The following is a 20,523-nucleotide window of genomic DNA, read 5'->3' as shown; positions in this document are numbered from 1 at the left end:
TCCCAATAGAAAATTTTTCAATGAAAGCTCACAAAGTGACGCTGCAAGCCAAACAAGAACTAAATAAAATTACAAGAAACATGGCAAAAGAACTGGCTTTATGACACAGATAGTGATATTACACAAACTCATAAGTGAAAAGGGGCTGAAAAGAAGTTATAATTGTTTCCATGAGTGATGTAGTGAGGGATAAAGCAAACCCACATGTTTTATGTCTCCAGAACTTAAGCTATGTGTGAACCAAAGAAGGAAAGCAATGTGAGCCACAGTAACTGGGGAGGTTCTTTATATGTATTATTTTATTTTTATGATGGAGGATTCAAACTTCAAACATATTTAAGGAGAGTAATACCTTTTGATTTTTTGCCTTTGCTGGTCCTAAGAATGGCTGCAGGTTTTGCGGCTGAGTGTTAATGTATAACACCCGTGACACTTGTGCCACTATGACCTACAAAAAAGTAAAAAGGGTGAGCATGAAGCTGATCAAACATGAGGGTAAATGATGGGGATGGTGGGGGACAAGAAATACAGAGACACTTGTATCAAAGCATTGCCATTCAAATTGAGTTTTAGTGATGAGAGAGGCCTACTTCTTTCTTCTTCTTTTTTTTTTTCTCTAGTCAGTGTGACATGGTGCTGGATATGCAGGTTGGGTTGGGCAAAAACACATGTAGCCAATTGGAAAAAAAAAGTGGGCGTTGGTAGTGGATTGGTCTTCTCACTTCTGCAAAAGAAAAATAAAAAGGTTATATATTGTGTAACTTTATCTAATCATCAGATCAAATGTTATCTAGTTGAGTTGGGTGGAAATTTGGCACTTACTAGTTAGGGAGAGAACCATTTAAAGATTGCTTTTCACCTTCCTTGCTTTTTATTTTTATCTTTGCCTTTGGTTTGTCTTCTTGTGCTCTAGCGCTAGCTATTGAATGTGTGCGCCTTTAGCTTTGGCCCATTATTAGCCCATGCTGTGGAAAATAAATAACAAGAACATAAAGTAGAGGTATTAGTTTAGATAAAGAATAAGGAAGAACAAAAATAATGATAATAAAATGGTGACTAATCCTATTATGTTCTTAAATAAAGTCTCCTTCAAACAATCCTCAATGGCCATCAACACACGACCTAAGTCATCAGGTTTGCTCATTCCAAACGCATACAACTTTATAGGGCACTAGGAATAGAAAGCGAACCCTAAAATCCAATCTAGATAAATGTATAAAAATCAAAAAGGTATGCTAGGCTAGTCCAAGTGCTGTGCAGCAGTCATGGAGAGCACTACTAAGTAGAACACAAGGCAACAAATATGGAAATTTGAAGTAATGAGACATGCCTGTGATGCAATGCAATGCTGCAAAACTCCAAGCCTTGTCAGCATAATCATCCACAAGTGGGCTTGAATTCCATGGCAAGCATCATGACAGGCAAGAATACTTTCAGCCCCAGCAGCCCACGTTGAAGGATTCCACAATAGCTCACCATAAAAAGCAATACTGCCAATTTTGCCAGCCTATACACAAATAGAAGAGATTGGTGATGATAAAAAGGGTAGATAGAAGGGATACCATTGAACACAGCATGATGATGGTATAACAATTCCTGATAACGAGATTCAACACGAACGCAACATCATCATCATCATTTGGTGGCAAACAGTGTGTGGAAGATGTAAATACAACTTACAAAGTGAACTCGATCCAAGGGGCCACCTCAATCGAAGTCCACCCAAAACAATCAGAAGAAATTAAAAAAAGAAAACAGGGAGGAAAAATGTCAATCAGTGCACCACTGCACAATGGTAAAACCTTCTCCAATTGTTGATTAGTTCTCACTGCCCATGTTTAGTGACCCGTCTTTCATTAGCCTGACACTGAGGCTGTTAAATCTTCCTCTGGAATAGTGTCGGGAGGCTTTCCGCCAGTCTGTTCCAGTTTTCATCATGGCTACAAACTCATCATAGCTGATTTTTCCATCCTGCAATTCCAGAAAGGTCCAAGGATATCTTGTAAGAGAGAATATAAATGATACATTGCAAGAGAGATTACAGTAGAATAACGCAAAAGCTGCTGGATTAGAACAAAGAAAATTGGTCACCTTGTCAGTGTCAACTTCTTGTAGAATATCATTGGCAATATCCATGCTGTCATCGGGTCCATCTTCCACCAAAGCCTGATGGAGTTCTTCCGCCTCAATATAGCCATTACTGTCTTTATCAAAGTGGGAAAAGGCGCGCCGTAGATGTTCATCATTAGCCATCCTCTGCAAATGAAGTGAAACTGCGACAAATTCTCCATAATCTAGCACTCCTTTTCCATGGGTATCTACCTGCTTGACAAAGTTGTTGCGATAAATTTCATAAAATATTAAGAAAAAAAAGTTAAAGTGATAATAGTAGGCTTTCCACTCACTTTGTCATGATAAGAAAAGAGCACCAAGTAGAACTTAAGCATGACCAAAACATTTATTTATGCAAGAAAATTTAATGATTGGCATACTATTAAATTACCCAATCCACTCCCAACCAAAAAAAAGACAAAATCAACAGACACCAGATGAGCACCTTCTAATTATTAGCATGTCTTTCACTAGTTCACGATAGAATAAACAGTGACCCAATAGAGGTTTGGCGGACAAGGGCCTACAAGTTGGCACCAAAGATATCTACAGGGAGCACACAAGATATGCAAACATCAGTACGCATCCTTATCACTAGGATGAAAAGCACAACCACCTCCATATTGCACCAACAAGAAAAGTCATAGACAACAGCAATAAGTGACAGATAAGGTTCTATAAAATTTTAGTTGAGAATCAACCAGGTTTCACTCACTTCAGTACCACTTGCAAGATATTTATCACTTTCCTCACAGCAGCAATAGAAAGGAAAAAATAGGAAAGCCTGGTACCATTGAGCTTTATGTGAATCTGCACATATTAGCGCAAGAAAAGCATATCGAATTCCATTAACACATTGATTTGGATGACCAAAAAGGATGGCATCATCTTATCACCCTGGAGGAAAGATGATTATTTCAATCATCTTAACTAAAATTGCTCAGTAATATGTACACCTGTAGAGCTGCTATTTTCTGCAACTCTTGTGCCAAAGGAGACAAGCTGGAATACGAGAAAAGCAAGAGACTTTTCAAAAAAAAAAGGAAAAGTATGAAGTTATCGGTTTGACAGACAATTCCTTGGCAGCCTTTGTTATCATCATTATAACAATCTGGTTTAGAAAAGTGTTGCATTATGAAACAAGCATTTCTTTTCTGTCCAACTTACTGCACTACTCTCTAGTCATAGAAAAATACTCCACTACACAGCTAAGAACCGGCCTAAAGATTTAAGTTGAGAGATTGAAGGAAATGCTGATTCAGTAAGATCACTTTAACCAAAACAAAAGGATCTTATTGCCTGCAAACAATCTACATCCATTGATATTACAAAACCATACATTTTAAGCATGGAATGCACTTACTGCTTCAATGAGCATCTGCGCCTCAGATTCGGCAAGATGGGTGCCATATTTCGTAAGCCCAGCCTTCAGTTCCTCACAGGAAACAATTCCATCATTATCTGTGTCTATTTTCTTGAACATTTCTTTTATGTCTTCAACTTCTTCGACAGATAAGTGATCAGCAATTACCTGAATGAATAATTTGTGACAAAAAATTTCAAAAAATATAGAAAAAAAAACTCAAAATTATAGACATTCTAAGAATAACGATAGATTAAGTTTAGCTGAAGATTGTACTATCAGCTAACCCTTAAAGCTCTCCTTTTGAATCTGTTCATGACTGAAAATTGCTTAAGCCTGGACTTAACAACATCTCCAAGAGGAACATTTGGAGCCTTTTTGGCATTTTGAAGCCAAGAATGCTCTGCAAGAAAAGAAAATTTTATCAATATATATTGCAAATGGCAAGACATCCAAAGTCAAACTACACCATAAGTCTGAGATGCAAGGACGAGACAATTTTCAGCCTCCATAGAGAGTTAATAGAAAAGAATCCCCAGCCACAGGTTGTCATATGAGGCTATAAGGTTGACAAGTATAGCATATACTTTGTTACTGTGAGCAAACAAATCAAGGCATGTGAAGAAAGCAAAGGAAAACTTCTATATTTGTCTGTGCAGGAATGCCCGCGTCTATTGTGCTGTGTGCATGAAATATAATAATTTCTCATGAGACATGTTGCATTGCAGATTTAGTTCTCCAAGATTTAACTGGGACTTAAAAAGTACATGCCAAAGAGGCAGCAGTAAAGGCCCAGAGAAACATAAAATTTTGATGTCATATGACTCATGTTCAGAAGCACAAAGGTACAATAATCATCATCGCATGTCTCGGCAATCAATTGGCAATCAGCAGAAGCAGCTGCAACTAATTAGAGCAGGCCACTTGACTTGAAATGCAACCATAGATAGGGGGTCAAAAGAGTCAGTCAAAGCTTCGTTTATTATCCAAAAGGAGAGAACGCACGAGCCTAGATTTAGGATCTTTTATCTCAAATAGCCAAGCTAAAGTTTAGAGTGACTTTTGAAGTAAGATCTGCAACAAAAACCATGTGTTCTAGAAATTTTTAAAAATCCCAATCTTGATATTAATATGCCCATGCAGCCATGCCTGCATCTTTAAAGTAGAACGACATTCAAGTGATTGAACTTGGAGTCCAGAAAATATCAAGCTTAGATTTAAACTAAGAACACGCCCACGCATGGCCGCTTCATACGAAGGAGATAGAGCGAGTTTAGCCACGCTCTTCTACAAACCACTCCCACACCTTACACTAGTTACAAAAGACTAAATCAAAGGGTGCATAAAATAAGGATGCATCTATTGAATGTTAAGAATCTGAAATTGTTTTATCAAGTATAGATTTCCTGGTTCCCTAGCATGTAACCACCATGATGTCGGTCATGTGAGACAAAAAAACCGACACTCGATTTAGATCACAAGATATGAACACATATCATTGGGTGCATGCTTGTGATTGTACGAGATTGATGAAAAAGGTTATAGTCTCCTGTCATAATTCAAATTGCAAGACATACCCAACTTCCAATGGCTCAATTTTAAAAAGAACAATGAATTCTATCAACAACTCAAAATCCAAGAATTTCTGAGAATTATGCTATATTACCCTGCTAAGCAGACAACAGTTGAAAATTGAGTATGAAAACATTCATTACAGCTTAAGGATATATCATGGAGACTCTAGAGTCAACTGAAACAGTTCACTTGATTTTGTATACGAAAGTCAAAATGAAGAAACAGTAGTAGTTCACTTTTGGCACTAGGGCAGGAGCAGAAGGTACAATACCTAACACTTGTTTTGCAGTTAGTCTAAGTTTTGGATCAGGCTCCAACATATGCCGAACTAGATCCTTAGCACTTTCAGAAACACTAGGCCACGGTTCACGCTTGAAATCAATAATACCTCGAAGAATGGCTTGTGCAACCCCCTGTTCAGATTCTGCAATTTTGACAGAAGTGGAAAAACATGAATTCACCTTGGCGTAAACGATAAGTAAAATAAAAGAAAACAGCATAACTAATATATTTAGGACAAGACTAACTATTTAAGAAATGCAAAATGTAACTAAAGGCACCATGACTCCATTAGAAAGGAAACTAACCAGCCCAGAAAGGAGGAACTCCACATAATAAGATATAAAGAATAACTCCTGCGCTCCAAATGTCAATTTCTGGTCCATAATTCCGCTTGAGAACTTCAGGAGCCATGTAATATGGACTTCCCACAATTTCAGAGAATCTCTCACCTGCGATTTCAAAAATGTCCAAATATAAAATCGATAAATATAATTCATGCACATAGGGTCGTAGGCTATAAAGAGTAAAGAAATTAAAATTTACACTACTCTGCAAATTCAACAAAATTTTCACTTAACATCAGAGATTGGGCAACAAGAAATGAAGAAAGCTAGAACTCCATTATTATATGATCTAGAAGGCTGCACCTCCTCTCCTTAGATTTGTTAGACTATTCATCACTGAGTGCAGTATACCAAATGGGCTAAAGCTCGGGAAGCAGACTTGCTATCATTCACCAAGTTGGTAGCAAGCAAGCCCAATGCAGGTTGGGGAGCATGATTACAAAACATGATAAAGAAGAGGGAACTCAAGCCCAGGATGAACACCAGCCTTAGTAAACTTCGCAGCTGTTATACACTTATACTACATGTGATGAATGCAATAATGTGCCAAGCCACCACCTCCAGGTTCCGCCTACAGACCGCCTTTTTGCAAGCCCCCAAGCTTGTTCAACGAACTTCTCTGTTAAATGCATCTACAAGAACTATATTTCATAAAATACTAAATCCCATCTCCTCATCAATACTGCTTTCAGGGTGTCCACTACATTTCCACCAAAACCCAAAATTAAGAGAAAGAATAAAAATTCATATGCCATCAACGCAATGCCTATTTACCAGTTTCAGTATTCAAACAGAGAAGAATATGAGATTAAACATTCAACTAACTAGGTTCCCAATTCCAGAGAAGAAGACAATGTGGATCCATATAACACACACTAACAGCATTGCAAAAAAATGATTCAATTACTCTATCCTCCCCATCTATTAATTCAAGGATAACATCTAAACCGACATGGTTATTAAAGAAACTGAAAGCACGATTTCAAACCAAACAGATCTAAAAGAGCTTACCAGGCTTGAAGAATATCGAAAGGCCAAAATCAATGGCTTTGAGAGGCGAGTTCTCCTTCTTGTTCGCGAACAAGAAGTTCTCCGGCTTAAGATCCCGATGAATCACACCATGCTTGTGGCAGAGCTGAACAACCTCAACAATCGTCTTCGTGACAGCAGCGGCAGCACGTTCAGTATAGTGCCCTCTAGCAACGATGCGATCGAAGAGCTCGCCGCCCTCGCAGAGCTCCATAACAAGATGAACAGCATGCTCATCCTCACAAGCCTCCCTAAGAGACACGATGCTCGGGCTCCGCGGAAGATGGCGCATGATGGAGACCTCCCTCCTCACATCCTCAACGTCAACGGCAGTGCGAAGCTTCCTCTTGGGAATGGACTTGCAGGCAAGCAGCTCCCGGGTATCCTTGTCCATACAAAGGTAGGTGACGCCAAACTCACCGCGGCCGAGCTCGCGGTCAACGAGGTACTTCTCCTCGATGTTACCATCGATGTCGCAGGTTCCAGGCAAGAGGACGGAGAGGGGCTTAGGTTTGGGCTCTGGGTTGGCGGTACGGTGAGGTCGGGGTTGGGGTTTGCGAGGGTCGACGTCTTCACGAGCCACAGCAGCGGGGGAGCGGCAGCAGTTGCCCATTGGAGAGGGCCCAGCGAGCGTTAGGGTTTCTAGGGTTTCACATGGCGGGGAAGGAGATCCATGGAGTTGGAGAGGAGAAGAAGAGGTTGGAGTTGGGAGAGAGACGAAGAGAGAAGAGAAAAAGGAAGGTGAAAGAGGGGTAAAAAGGTAAAGATGGTGGTCAGCTTTTGATTGACTTTTGTCGGGAGAGTTTCATGGGCCGACATTTATCTGGGCTTTGAAACTTGTTGATGGGCTTTTTATTTTATGGGCTGGGCCTAGTATTATTTTATGTGGTAATTTTTTAATTTGACTTTTTTTTTAAAAAAAAATGTTTGATTCTTCTATAAAATATTATTAAAAACAAAATGTCAATTACTTTTGGAAATTGCAAGATGACTGTCGAGGAGTCTCTTCAAACGATCAAACGAAGTTTTGATTTTGTGTAACTCCTTCTCTCATCACCTTGTAGACTAAGCAGTTCGCCAAGTGATCTTTCCTGATACTTCCTCAAGAGTCAACCTTTGATGTTGTCTTCCTGTTTTTTTTCTTCTACAGTTTTCGTTTATATTTTGTCTCCTCCACCCTGGTGGATGCTTTGTTTTTTCTATTTTAGTTTGTGTCACTTTTGTCCCTTTTGTATTGGTTTTTTTTCATCAATGACGGGTGATTTATCCACAATTATTTAAAAAAAAAATTTGGAAATTGCAATAAACATCATAATTTATAATTCATGTTTTTTTTTTGTGATTTTGATAGTTTAATTAATGTTGCATTTAAATAGTCCGATTTATTGTACTCGAGGATTTGAATTCTACCTTTGGTTTATCATATTTTAAGAAAAATGTTTTTATGGAATATATGTGTGAATAATTATTTTAACTTTCTTTTTTTTTTAAAGGATTATTTTAACTTTCCGTAAAGGGTGTATATGCAATCAAAACTCATGAATTTATTGATTTTATTTTAATTTTTTTTTTAAGGAAAGTAAGAAGAACAGGAAGAGCAGTAGTAAGGACTAAGGAGAAGGAAAAACACTTTGTTTATTTATTTATTTATTTTATTAAAGATCAAAAACGTTACGAACTCCTCCAGTTTTTCTTTAGTGCCAATGACCATACAAAGACAATGAAGAATGACATAAAACTAAATGAGTTTAATTAATGTTCAATAAAGCTTGTTATTTACCAAGGTCTGCTTCTGCTTCTGCTGTTTAGCATGATGATTACCATGCAAATTAGGATCAGTTTGATAGTAAACAACATCTCCAACATCACTAACAAAGTGATCAATTCTCATGCTTTTTACAAGCACCCCAAACAAATGCACTGGAAGAGGCCTTGACTTCTCCGGTTCTCTGTAATATTTTCCCAACACCGGTTTCGCAGCTCTCGTCTAAAAATAATATAAAAAAAAAAACAATCGAATTTATAAATTTAGAGATAGAGAACTGAATGATGTATATATATTATCAGAGGAACTAATAGTCCCACATCGGTTTAATTTATAAAATACGAATTTGAATATATATATATAATAGTTTTAAATTTTAGATTGAATTTGATCTAAATAATACTTACAGCTTCGATGAGATTGTAATGTGGAATTTGTGGGAAGATATGATGAATAACATGAGTTCCAACATCATGGTGAATGTTATTTATCCAACCATAGTCTCTGTCAAGTGTTGTCAATGCCCCTCTCAAGTAACTCCATTCCTGTGCTTTCATTCATTCAATTCACCATCACATATAAATTTATATATATATAAATTTTTACCAAAAATAAATACATACATTGCCTCTGTACCAAGGTAGCTTTTCATGGTAACCATGGTGTTGCAAATAAGTCACCAAATCCAACCACATGATAAAGACCTGCAACATAAACATCAGTCATAAATACAATCTAAAAGCTCTAATACCGTGTTAGATTGATAAGTAAATATACTTACAAAATACGGTGCAACATATAATTTAAGTATAAAGCCGGGGCCGAAGACTAATGCGGCCCCGGTAAGTAGTATAACCATGGCCATGTAACACAAAGTCGATGTTATTACATCTTTTCTGTCTTTAGGATGAAATAAATCACTGTCTGGATGGAAGTGTGATCCTTGTTTTCCTGGAGTTCTCCACCACTGCATATATATATATATATATATATATATATTATAAATAATAATAATAATAATAATAATAATAATAATAATGATTATTATACTTACCAAGTAAGCAGGATATGCAAACAATGGGAAAGGAATGGTGAATCTAAGCTTCCGAGTGGCAAAATCCAAGCTTCTGTACAGCTTCTCAGTTAACTGTGAAAAAAAGTTCACTTGTTTTAATGCAATATATGGGTTAATTTTTTTTTTTAATTTCTGCATAAATTCATTGCAAAAATAGGTGATTCTGATGTGTTTCTCAAGAATGATATTTATTTATGTTCTTATAAATTATTAGTTTATAGTGTACTTATAGTAAAAAAAATAATAATTGTACAATATTATAAGATGACCAAATATTCATGTACTTTCTTCTTTTACCTTGTTAATGTGAATATAGACATATATATATATATATATATATATATAAGGATTTATAAATTTTATAATTTATTATGATAGAGCAAATATGATTTGTTTAGAGACTTAATAACAATTACCAAGATTGTCTAAAATGCATATTTTTTTACAAAAGCAACAACAAGCTTTGAATAGTGAAAAAGTTGTCAAAGAATAGACAAATACAATGATACACTAATTAGTGTGGCTTATCAATCTTCTAAAAATTTATTAACCTAGATAAGTATCATATGGGCCACTTTTAAAGTCCTGAATTGTGGGCATGAGATTTTCATGAACTAACTTGAACTAATAAATCCCCTTTATTATACATCCTCCGAGGAGATTGATACATCTCCAACATAGGACCCACCAAACGCATTTAAACAATATCATAAAATAGTACTATATCAGAAAAAATGGTATGTTTGCATTAAATGAGACACCCAAATAAAATAATACACAATATATAAATATACAGTACAGTTAATCATTTTTTACAAGGGTAGAGATGTAGACTTCTCAAATAAAAATCTAGATTCAAGAAGCAAGGCAAAGTTCCTCATAATATGGGGCCGGTCCCAAATGAATATATGTATATATATATATATATATATATATATATGAGTCAATGCAATTCATTTATTACATTATAAATTTTCTCTTATGTTTCAAATTCTCAAACCAATTCCCAAATTTAATGCTCAAAAATATACATACAACAAACTTAAATAAATAAATAAATAAATACATAAATAAATAGATAAATTAATAAAAGCCATTTATTTTATCAAATTTTTTTTTTAAAAAAAAAAGAACACGCGCTTCATGCATAATTAATATCAAATCTTAACAAGTGCTCTCTCATGTTTTTTAGCCGATAAACCTGACAAACTTTTTCACATAATTAAATTAATGTTATTTTCAAAAAAATACCAAAAAAAAAAAAAACTTACAGGATGCCAAGACTCATCCTTCTCAACATGCCCATGATTCTGATGATGAGTTTTGTGACTTATCCTCCTAAAAACATCACATTAAATCCAAATAAAACTTCAAAATAAAACTTCAAAAAAATCAAAATAAAATAAACATACCATCCATGATAAGGAACCAAGATAAATGAATGCAAGAAATGTCCCACTAAATTGTTCATCTTCACACTCTCTGAAAAGCTCCCATGTCCACTGTATTAATTTTATGAACATGAACATGAAGTAAATCATATGAAAATAAATAAACAAATAAATAATTAAATAAATGATAATTTTGCATGGTTTTAATTTATATAAATTTTGAGACTCACCAATCATGGCCAAGAACAAACAAAGCCCAAAACATGGTACCCTGAGCAAGCCAGTAAATAGGCCATGCAAACCAAACATCAATCCAAAGAAAAAATACGGCGAAAAACACGATGAAGATGATGTCCCGAAGAACATAACTCATAGATTTCCATGCATTTTTTTCCCAGCAGTGTTTCGGTATCGCTTCTCGGATATCTGATATACGGAACGGCGGAGGTTTTCCGGCGTCAAAATCTATCTTCCCTATCTCCCTAGCTCCTGCATTGTCCATTGCTAACTTGAAACCCTAACCCTAACCCTAACTTATCTTTTTCTTTCTTTCAAAGTATCTTCTTTGGTACTAGAATGGTTTGAAGTGTGGCCATTTATAGAAATTGGAAGCCTGTTTGAGTATGGCAAGTTCCTACTAATAAGCTAGCTAGTATTTAGTGTGGTCCTTTTATTCATGAATAAGTGATATTTCTGGGAAAAAAAGTGCTCCTAAATAAACAATATTTTAGAAAAATAAGATTTTTTTTTTTATTTAAATCTTACATTTATGTTAATAAATGATTTTATAATTTTTAATCAACTCCAATTTAATGTAGTAACAATTAAAAATATTTTTTTGTAAAAGAGTATTTTAACAAGTTTGATTTTGGCAAGCTCCAACCAATAAACTGTTTTTTTTTTATCAATTGGCGACAAGCACTTTTTTTCATCAGTTCAAAACCTCTTAAACATAAGCAAGGTAAAAAACTACTAGGCTATGCCATGCTTTCTAATAAGTTGCTATTTTGTGTGATACTTTTATTTATGAATAAGTAATATTTTAGAGAAAAAAATTTGATCAACTAAATAAATAATATTTTAGAAACATGAGATAATCTATATATTTTTTTTTTAAAATCTTAAATTTATGTTAACGAAAGTTTTTATAATTTTTAACCAACCCTGGACTTTTTAATGTAGTAACAATTGAAAGTATTTTTGGTATAAAAGAAATTATTTTAACCATACACTCTTACAATTTAAGTTATCAAATATTTTCTCTAATCTTGGTTACATTTACTCCTTCCGTTCTTTTTTACTTGTTATATTTACCCAATTCATACTGATTAAGAAAGGTTGGTTAAATTAGTTGGTTATCTATATTTTATAAAAAAAAAATTATTATTTTTCAAAATTACCCCTATTTAAAACCCACTAGTGGAGTATATAATTTAATGTTTAGTTGATTGTGATTTATTGAAAATTATACAAGTACATTAAATTAAAAGATAAATTTAGAAAAAAACTATTTAATGTTGCACAAAATTTTTCATGTGACAAGTAAAAAGGAATAGAGAAGAGTTTCAAAATGTGACAACTAAAAAAAACGGAGGGAGTATTATTTAATCACACAAACAATTTCATATGGAATTGGTTGTTTAAAAATAACAAATGGAACATAATATTTTTTTCTCAATAATATATATATAACATTATAATGCGTCATCTGTTATCCTTCGTAGAATATTACAGAGATAAGAAAGTAAAAAACGAAAAAAAATGTGGAGTTGGTATTTAAAGAGAGGAGGGTAAGGGCTGGGGATGTTTGTAGATTTTGAATTTCAGGTGAACATAGCTAATTATTATTATTATTTTTTTATTAATAATACAATCATTAATTTTCAGTGTCCATTTTGATACATGAAAAATTTGAAGTACACTCCACTACAATTATTTTTCACTCATTTGTTTTGCAAATAAAATATGAGTAAAAAAAATACAACACAACTTTATTTATTTTTTTAATTATTCTAACATATCGGATCTCTACAAAATAAAATTAAAAAACACCCGAGTAAGCTTAAGAAATCTTAAATTTGATGAATTGCATATTAAAATCTAATTACTTATTTCAATATTTTTGTAATTATTTATTTAATTAATTTTTTTTTTAATTTTAAAAATATAGTTATGAGCTAATAATTTTTATTAACTATAAAAATGAAGCGGTGAATAATAAAAAAAAAAATCATAAAACAATATTACATGAATTGTTTTTTATAAAAGATACTTAAAGAAGTAATTTTGTAAATTTAGATTAAATACATGTGGATCGAAAGACAAACCATACAATTTTTTTTTATATTGTCCATTGAACGATACAAGCATATAATTCAACAACTTGTTAAACAGTATGAACACGTAATCTAATTTGTTATATTAATTGTGTTATTATCATTTTTAAGTGAAACTAACTTTTTGTTTTTGTTTTATTTTTTCACTAATTGACCACAAGCGGTTTCAAGATTGTCAAAATAATAAACAGATGCAGAGATGTAGTGACTTATGAATCTCATTGGAAAATATCTTTATTTTTTAAATGATTATAGTAAAGTGAAACTACTGTTTCTCTACAAGAGGATTATCCTCCAGATCCAAAAATAATACTAATAAACAATATTTAATAGAGTGTATATTATATGAACAGTATAAGAACAATACTATCGGGAAAGAATTCAAATATGTACCTGTCATCTCTTTTGATATTTTTTTGTCGTATCGTTGGGGTATTTAATGGTTGACCATTGCATCATGTGCTTGTACCACCAAAAGGTACATAAATTTTAATATACTTTTAATTATCAAATGCAAGTCTGGCCATTTGAAAAGTAAACTAAAAATTTTACAATATGGTTCAATTACTCAGGGCGACAATTGGAAACCTAACCCATTAATTTCACTGAAATTTTCTATCTCTCCATAAATGTCCCACCAAACCATGTTTTTACATTACCAATTTATTAAAAGGTTTTATTGTTTTACTTACCCACACACTGTTATTTTTTTTTTTCCATTCAATTTTTTTTCAGTATTTTCATATATTTTTTTATTAACATGCTAATTTTATTTATTATTTTCATATATATTTTTTATTTTAAAACAATTTGAAACGTTCAATGAAATGATTGCCTATTTTCACTATATCCAGAGATGTTCATGCTCCGTCACTTTCGCTTTTTTTCTCATTTTTTTTTCATTTAAGTTAATATTTGAGAATTTTTTTATATTATTCTAATTTTCTTATTTGATCAAAAATTTATTAAACTATTTTATATTTTTATATCTTCAAAAAAAATTCTTTCTTTTTTCTGATACCCTCTAACAACTTACTTTTATTAAAAATGCTCTTCAACGATTTTAAATGAAAATACAAAATAATAAACAACAAACTAAGATATTAACTATAAAAACTTAATATTAAACATAAACGATACATATTAAATGAAAGTTTATGTAGTTACACATAAACACACAATATTAAATAAAAAATATATTTAATAAACGGAAATTATATTTTTTAAGAGGAAAAAAATTAATTTTTTAAATAACTCAAATATTGAGAAATAAATAAACTAAAAAAAAAACTACAGAGAAAATTGAAATGTCAGAAGGATTACAGTGAAAATTTGAAAAGTTATAAAAACTAATAAATAATTTTTTCTTAATATTTTTATATATTTTTTAAACATTATAAATTTTGTTTGCAAGTTTTTTTTAAAAAAATTATAAATTTAAAGGTTCTATTTCATGCATATCATCAACTCCAACTATATAAATATATATGGTTTAATAATTTATGAAATGCAAGTGAAATATCTTTTATGCCATTTATACGTTCATCTCACAATATTTAGTGTGTTAATTGTATAAATTTATACTTTTAAAATATATTTATCTACACAAAAAATAAAAAATAATGGTATATAAAATGTGTGTGTGTGTAAATCTAATTTTATATTTAGCTAAAATTCAAAATTTTTATCGTCCGTCCATTTGCTTTAAGATCAGCGCGTCGTGTGTGATCGGAGATCACGGATCTCAAAGCAAAGGAGGTCGTCTCTTCGCGCTTTGGTTCCAGAGTCTTTTGCTCCTCCTCGGCGGCGGCGGTGCTCTCGGCGGCGGCGGTGCACGGCGATCCGGCTTCCTTCCATCGATGGATCGACTCCAGTTCTTCATGTTCGCCTTTCCGATCTTTCTCTTGTGCTCCGATCTTGTCAATCTCTACTCCCGCCCGCCAACTCCTCCTCCACCTCCAATCTCGCCGACGTTCACCGTAATCATCACCACCACGACCACCATCCATCACCGGTGAACCCTCAAGTTCTTGATTTCTCATCCACTCAGGTAAATCTTCAAATCAATTAACAAAGTTGTATGAATTTTTGGGTTTATCTTCCATTCGATTCCATTATTGAATTCAAGTTCTGTGTCTCCTGCTCTCACATGTCGGAATTCGATCTCACAAAGCGGTAGATTTACTTGTTGCCCCACTTTGTTAAAAAGTCCATTGATGCGAGGAACTGAATTTCTACTTTCCAGGGCTTGAACGCATTCATTGATGTTTAAATTCACTGCAACAATGCAGCATTGAAGTGTGGATTTATAATACTTGGCAGAGAAAAATTAATGTGCTTGATTCATGATGGTTGATTGTTGCCAAGCTGTAGATCTTTGATCCCCACTTGAAAAATTATATATTTTTTTTCAATAAATTTTGGTTTAATAAGATTCATGTGTCTATATGAAGTGTTTCAAGTTTGTTCAGGGGCATTGCAAATTCATTGAAGCAAATGCTGGAAGAGTTTTCCTGGGATTAATGTTGTTCTCTCAAATTACCCACCTTCATTACCGAAACGGGTTTTGAGCAAAGAATTTCCCATTGTTCAAGCAAGATTTATTGGAATTATAGTGGAAGGTGAACATATACTGCCTTGGTTGGGAATTTAGTTCTGGTGCATTTGAAATTTTCTGCAACGGTGAATTGGTAAGGTCCCCCTTATGTTTTGTTTGTATTTATTGCGGGTAATTCTAGTGATTTACCATTCTTATTCATGTTTTTGTCAAATCTCCCTTTCTTTCGGTTATCATTACTGTAAAAACCAATTCACCATTGATCATTGGAAGCTTGAAGGTAGTAGTTTTATATTTTAATTGGTGATATGAAATATTGGTCTGTATTTTGACTGCTTGAACTTAGAATCACTGCAAAATGTGTTGATATATTATAGACATGTAAATATATTCTACAAGTTTGATGAGTTTTGCCTCAGAGTTTCTCACACTTTGAGGGACGTTAGTGTATTCTGTTTCTGGTCCTAACTTGATAGGAAGATAAATAGATGAAGGCTTGCATATTATCTTTTTGATTAAAAGAATTAGAAGTATAATTAATGGAGGTCATTGAGGAGCAAAGATGAGCTGTCATAAAGTGTTGTGATGTTGTGATAATTAGAATATAGGATGATGATGATGATGAGAATAGTTACAAGAACTTTTTTTACCATTTGCATATATACCAACAAGTGCATTCATACTTTGGTAATTCCTGAGGAAAAGATTTAGCATAGAGTGTTAAGTCTAATTATAGAAAGGAAATTTGTTTTTTAAATCTATTAATTCTCCATGAGGTACAGTTATTGAAGGGTGTTGATTTGAGAAAAAATGGGTTATGCTAAGTGTTATCAAAGTGAAAACTTTGACATAAATTTGCGTGGAACATCAAAGTGAAAAAGTGATTCATAACGCACTTGACAATGAATCATGCATGAAGGACTATTTGCTCCAAACTTGCTTGCTCTTGCTTTTCTTTCATACATACGAGCAGATTCATACCCAACCTCTTTTCATATTGCAGGTCTTCTCTAAATTGGAGCAGAAAAGGTTTCCTGATGCACTGGGGTTAAAAGATCTGATTGGCAATATATTACCATCATCGGCATTTTGGAAAAACCTTAATTGGTCCTAGCTGCTTTGAAATTTGATACCTGTCATCAAACCAATTGAAACTCACAACTTTCTGGAAATAAGTACTTGGAAGACATTATCAATCTCTTGAATTGTGGATATTCAACACATCCAAATTGACCAAACAAGAGCAAAGTGAATCCCACTGATTATATTAGTTTAAATTATTATTTTGGTGACACTAATCCCATGGAAAAGGAGTGCTAGATTATGGAAAATTTATCCCAGTTTCACTTCATTTGCAGAGGATGGCTAATGATGAACATCAACGGCGCGCCTTTTCCTTACTTTAATAAAGACGGTAATGGCTATATTGAGGCGGAAGAACTCCATCAGGCTTTGATGGAAGATGGACCCGATGACAGCACGGATGTTGCCAATGATATTCTACGAGAAGTTGACACTGACAAGGTGATCAATTTTCTTTGTTCTGATCCAGCAGCATTTGCATTACCCTACTGTAATCTCTCTTGCAATGTATCATTTATATTCTCTCTTACAAGATGTCCTTGAACCTTTCTGGCATTGCAGGATGGAAAAATCAGCTACGATGAGTTTGTAGCCATGATGAAAACTGGAACAGACTGGCGGAAAGCCTACCGACAGTATTCCAGAGGAAGATTTAACAGCCTCAGTGTCAGGCTAATGAAAGATGGGTCACTAAACATGGGCAGTGAGAACTAATCAACAATTGCAGAAGGTTTTACCACTGTGCAGTGGTGCACTGATTGACATTTTCCCTCCCTAATTTCTTCTCTGATTGTTTTGGGTGGACTTAGATTGAGTTCATTTTGTAAGTTGTATTTACATCTTCGACACAGTGTTTGCCACCAAATGATGATGATGATGATGATGATGATGATGATGATGATGTTGTGTTCATGTTGAATCTCGTTATCAGGAATTATTATACCATTATCATCATGCTGTGTTCAATGTTATCCCTCCTATCTACCCTTTTTATCATCACTAATCTCTTCTATTTGTATATAGGTTGGCAAAATTGGCAGTATTGCTTTTGATGCTGAGTTATTGTGGAATCCTTCAACGTGGTCATGATGCTTGGACTAGCCTAGCCCACATATTAAGGGAACTATATAATGATTCATTTTAGATTTGGAAAATAGTAAAATTGGCGGCCTACCAAGGAACCGAAAAGCTATCAGGTTCACATGTAGTGGAGCTGTGTTATTGCATCGGGCTCGGCCTGGGATTGCGTAGTAAATAATTATACTTCTCTTTTACGATACGTCTAATTGCTCTATAAAATATTATCATTTACTTTTTGAAATGCAGTTTCATTTATAATTTACTTAATGGTGAGTTTTGATAGTTTAATTTATATTGCGTTTAAATAGTCAGAGATTGTGTATGTGAGGGGTTCCAAACTGGCAATTCTACCTATGGTTTGTCATATAAAGAATGTTTTATGGAATATGCATGAAGAATGATTTTTAACTTTCTATAGAGAGATATATATGTAGTCAGACTCATGGATTTATTATTTTAATTAAAAGAGAAAATATATAAGAAGAAGAAGAAGAAGAGGAGGAAGAACAGTGAGGAAAAGGAGAAACTCTTTGCAAATTTGTTTTATTTTATATTTTAAAGTTCATTACACCTTCAGCAGTATTTCACTTTAGTACCAGTAGGCCATACCAAAAGACAATGAAGGATGACATAAAACTAAATGAGTTTAATTAATGTTTCAACGTAAAAGCATTTGTTGCTGGCAAGGTCTGCTTCTACCCTTCAGCTGCAGCATGCAGCATGATGAAGTTACCATGCAAATTGGGATCAGTTTGATAGTAAACAACATCTCCAACATCACTAACAAAGTGATCAATTCTCATGCTTTTTACAAGCACCCCAAACAAATGCACTGGAAGAGGCCTTGACTTCTCCGGTTCTCTGTAATATTTTCCTAACACCGATTTCGCAGCTCTCGTCTGAAAAATACACTTGTATTAATAAATTTAGAGATAGAGAATTGAATGATACATATTATTAGAGGAACTAATAGTCCCACATTGGTTTAATTTATAAAATACAGATTTATAAAGTTTAAAATTTTAGATTGAATTCGATCTATATAATATATTTATTATTTAGTTTGTAATATGGAATTTGGATATATATAAAATAATTATTTAATACTTACAGCTTCGATGAGATTGTAATGTGGAATTTGAGGGAAGATATGATGAATGACATGGGTTCCAATGTCATGGTGAATGTTATTTATCCAACCATAGTCTCTATCAAGTGTTGTTAATGCCCCTCTCAAGTAACTCCATTCCTGTGTTTTCATTCATTCAATTAATTCACCATCACATGTAAATTTATATATTTATTTATATACCAAAAATAAATACATACATTGCCTCTGTACCAAGGTAGCTTTTCATGGTAGCCATGGTGATGCAAATAAGTCACCAAATCCAACCACATGATAAAGACCTGCAACATAAACATCAGTCATAAATACAATCTGGAAGCTCTAATACCGTGTTAGATTGGTAAGTAAATATACTTACAAAATACGGTGCAATGTATAGTTTAAGTATATAGCCGGGGCCGAAGACTAATGCGGCTCCGGTAAGTAGTATAACCATGGCCATGTAACAAAAAGTCGATGTTATTACATCTTTTCTGTCTTTAGGATGAAACAAATCACTGTCTGGATGAAAGTGTGATCCTTGTTTTCCTGGACTTCTCCGCAACTACATATATATATACATTATATATAATAATAATAATAATATCGATGATGATAATAATAATTAATAAATAGTATTAATAATAATTATTACTTACCAAGTAAACGGGATATGCTAACATTGGGAAAGGAATGGTGAATCTGAGCTTCAGAGTGACGAAATTCAAGCTTCTGTACAGCTTCTCGGAGTTAGCTGTAGATACTAACTTGTTTTAGGGTTTTGTTTGGATGGAGTGTTTTGGCCAGGAAGTGTATAAGTGCATGTTTCCCGAATTAATGTTGTTTAGCATTAGTCGCGAAAACAAGCAGTAAAAAGCCCGAAAAATAAACTCGCCATAAAGCCCAGTCGTGGCGAACACAGAAAAGCTGTAACTTATACGAGTTTACATGTATAGAAAACTAGTGCAAACACAAAATATATATTGCTAATTACTCCGGAAAAACTTTTCTAAAACACTACTACTAAATTTAAAAAATACTTTTGAGAAGTCATTTAGAAACAGAGGCCTTAGCCCCAATATATGGTTGAAAATGTGAATATATATATATAAAGATTTATAAATTTTATAAAATTCTATGACAAAGCAAATATGATTAGTTTAGAGACATAACATCATTTTGCAATATTTTTATAGAATGCATAGAGTTATTTTCTAAAGGAACTTCTAGAGTGTTACTCTATTAAAGTTATCAAAAAGCCGAACATGTACAATGATATACTAATTATTGCTTGGGAAGCATCAATCTTTTAAAAATTTATTAACCCGGATAAGTATCACATAAGCTAATAAAAGTCTTGCAATGTGCTCATAAATCCCTTCGATCGTACATTTAAAGCAGGATAAGCAATACGTAATAACTG

At 33.5% G+C, this 20,523-nt stretch overlaps 4 protein-coding genes and 1 long non-coding RNA gene across 6 annotated transcripts in view; 1 reads left to right on the top strand and 4 right to left on the bottom strand.

The window, feature by feature from the left end:
* Positions 1-273: 273 nt before the first annotated feature.
* LOC120282016 lies at positions 274-965 on the bottom strand. Of its 2 annotated transcripts, XR_005542871.1 has the most exons (3): positions 823-965; positions 591-724; positions 274-448 (listed from the first exon to the last, which is right to left on the bottom strand). It is a non-coding gene; the product is annotated as an uncharacterized LOC120282016 (long non-coding RNA). The 2 variants fall into 2 exon arrangements; XR_005542870.1 differs by lacking the exon at positions 823-965 and having other exon boundaries at positions 591-798.
* Positions 966-1,582: 617 nt separating this feature from the next.
* Positions 1,583-7,431, bottom strand: LOC120282014 (calcium-dependent protein kinase 3-like). The gene is made up of 7 exons (XM_039288726.1): positions 6,688-7,431; positions 5,638-5,781; positions 5,322-5,474; positions 3,763-3,878; positions 3,476-3,643; positions 2,092-2,322; positions 1,583-1,971 (listed from the first exon to the last, which is right to left on the bottom strand). The coding sequence occupies exons 1-7, from the start codon at positions 7,316-7,318 to the stop codon at positions 1,819-1,821; spliced, it is 1,596 nt and encodes a 531-aa protein (XP_039144660.1). The 5' UTR covers positions 7,319-7,431; the 3' UTR covers positions 1,583-1,818.
* Positions 7,432-8,413: 982 nt separating this feature from the next.
* On the bottom strand, positions 8,414-11,483 carry LOC120281851 (omega-3 fatty acid desaturase, chloroplastic-like). Its single transcript, XM_039288542.1, has 8 exons — positions 11,167-11,483; positions 10,958-11,047; positions 10,817-10,883; positions 9,525-9,617; positions 9,252-9,437; positions 9,094-9,174; positions 8,878-9,015; positions 8,414-8,692 (listed from the first exon to the last, which is right to left on the bottom strand). The coding sequence occupies exons 1-8, from the start codon at positions 11,436-11,438 to the stop codon at positions 8,465-8,467; spliced, it is 1,155 nt and encodes a 384-aa protein (XP_039144476.1). The 5' UTR covers positions 11,439-11,483; the 3' UTR covers positions 8,414-8,464.
* A 3,992-nt stretch (positions 11,484-15,475) lies between these two features.
* On the top strand, positions 15,476-17,687 carry LOC120281852 (calcium-dependent protein kinase 13-like). Its single transcript, XM_039288543.1, has 2 exons — positions 15,476-17,353; positions 17,474-17,687. The coding sequence occupies exons 1-2, from the start codon at positions 17,153-17,155 to the stop codon at positions 17,624-17,626; spliced, it is 354 nt and encodes a 117-aa protein (XP_039144477.1). The 5' UTR covers positions 15,476-17,152; the 3' UTR covers positions 17,627-17,687.
* A 1,000-nt stretch (positions 17,688-18,687) lies between these two features.
* LOC120282933 (omega-3 fatty acid desaturase, chloroplastic-like) overlaps positions 18,688-20,523 on the bottom strand; it is a 6,936-nt gene continuing 5,100 nt past the window's right edge. The window contains exons 5-8 of the mRNA XM_039289765.1: positions 19,480-19,665; positions 19,322-19,402; positions 19,104-19,241; positions 18,688-18,891 (exon numbers count right to left, since the gene is read on the bottom strand). Coding sequence (XP_039145699.1) covers positions 18,688-18,891; positions 19,104-19,241; positions 19,322-19,402; positions 19,480-19,665 — 609 coding nt within the window. The remainder of the gene's footprint in view (positions 18,892-19,103; positions 19,242-19,321; positions 19,403-19,479; positions 19,666-20,523) is intronic.

This window comes from Dioscorea cayenensis, chromosome 18, assembly GCF_009730915.1.
Source record: "Dioscorea cayenensis subsp. rotundata cultivar TDr96_F1 chromosome 18, TDr96_F1_v2_PseudoChromosome.rev07_lg8_w22 25.fasta, whole genome shotgun sequence".
NCBI classification, from domain to species: domain Eukaryota; kingdom Viridiplantae; phylum Streptophyta; class Magnoliopsida; order Dioscoreales; family Dioscoreaceae; genus Dioscorea; species Dioscorea cayenensis.
The sequence above is the reverse complement of the archived record's forward strand: the minus strand, read 5'-3'. Positions and strand labels throughout refer to the sequence as shown.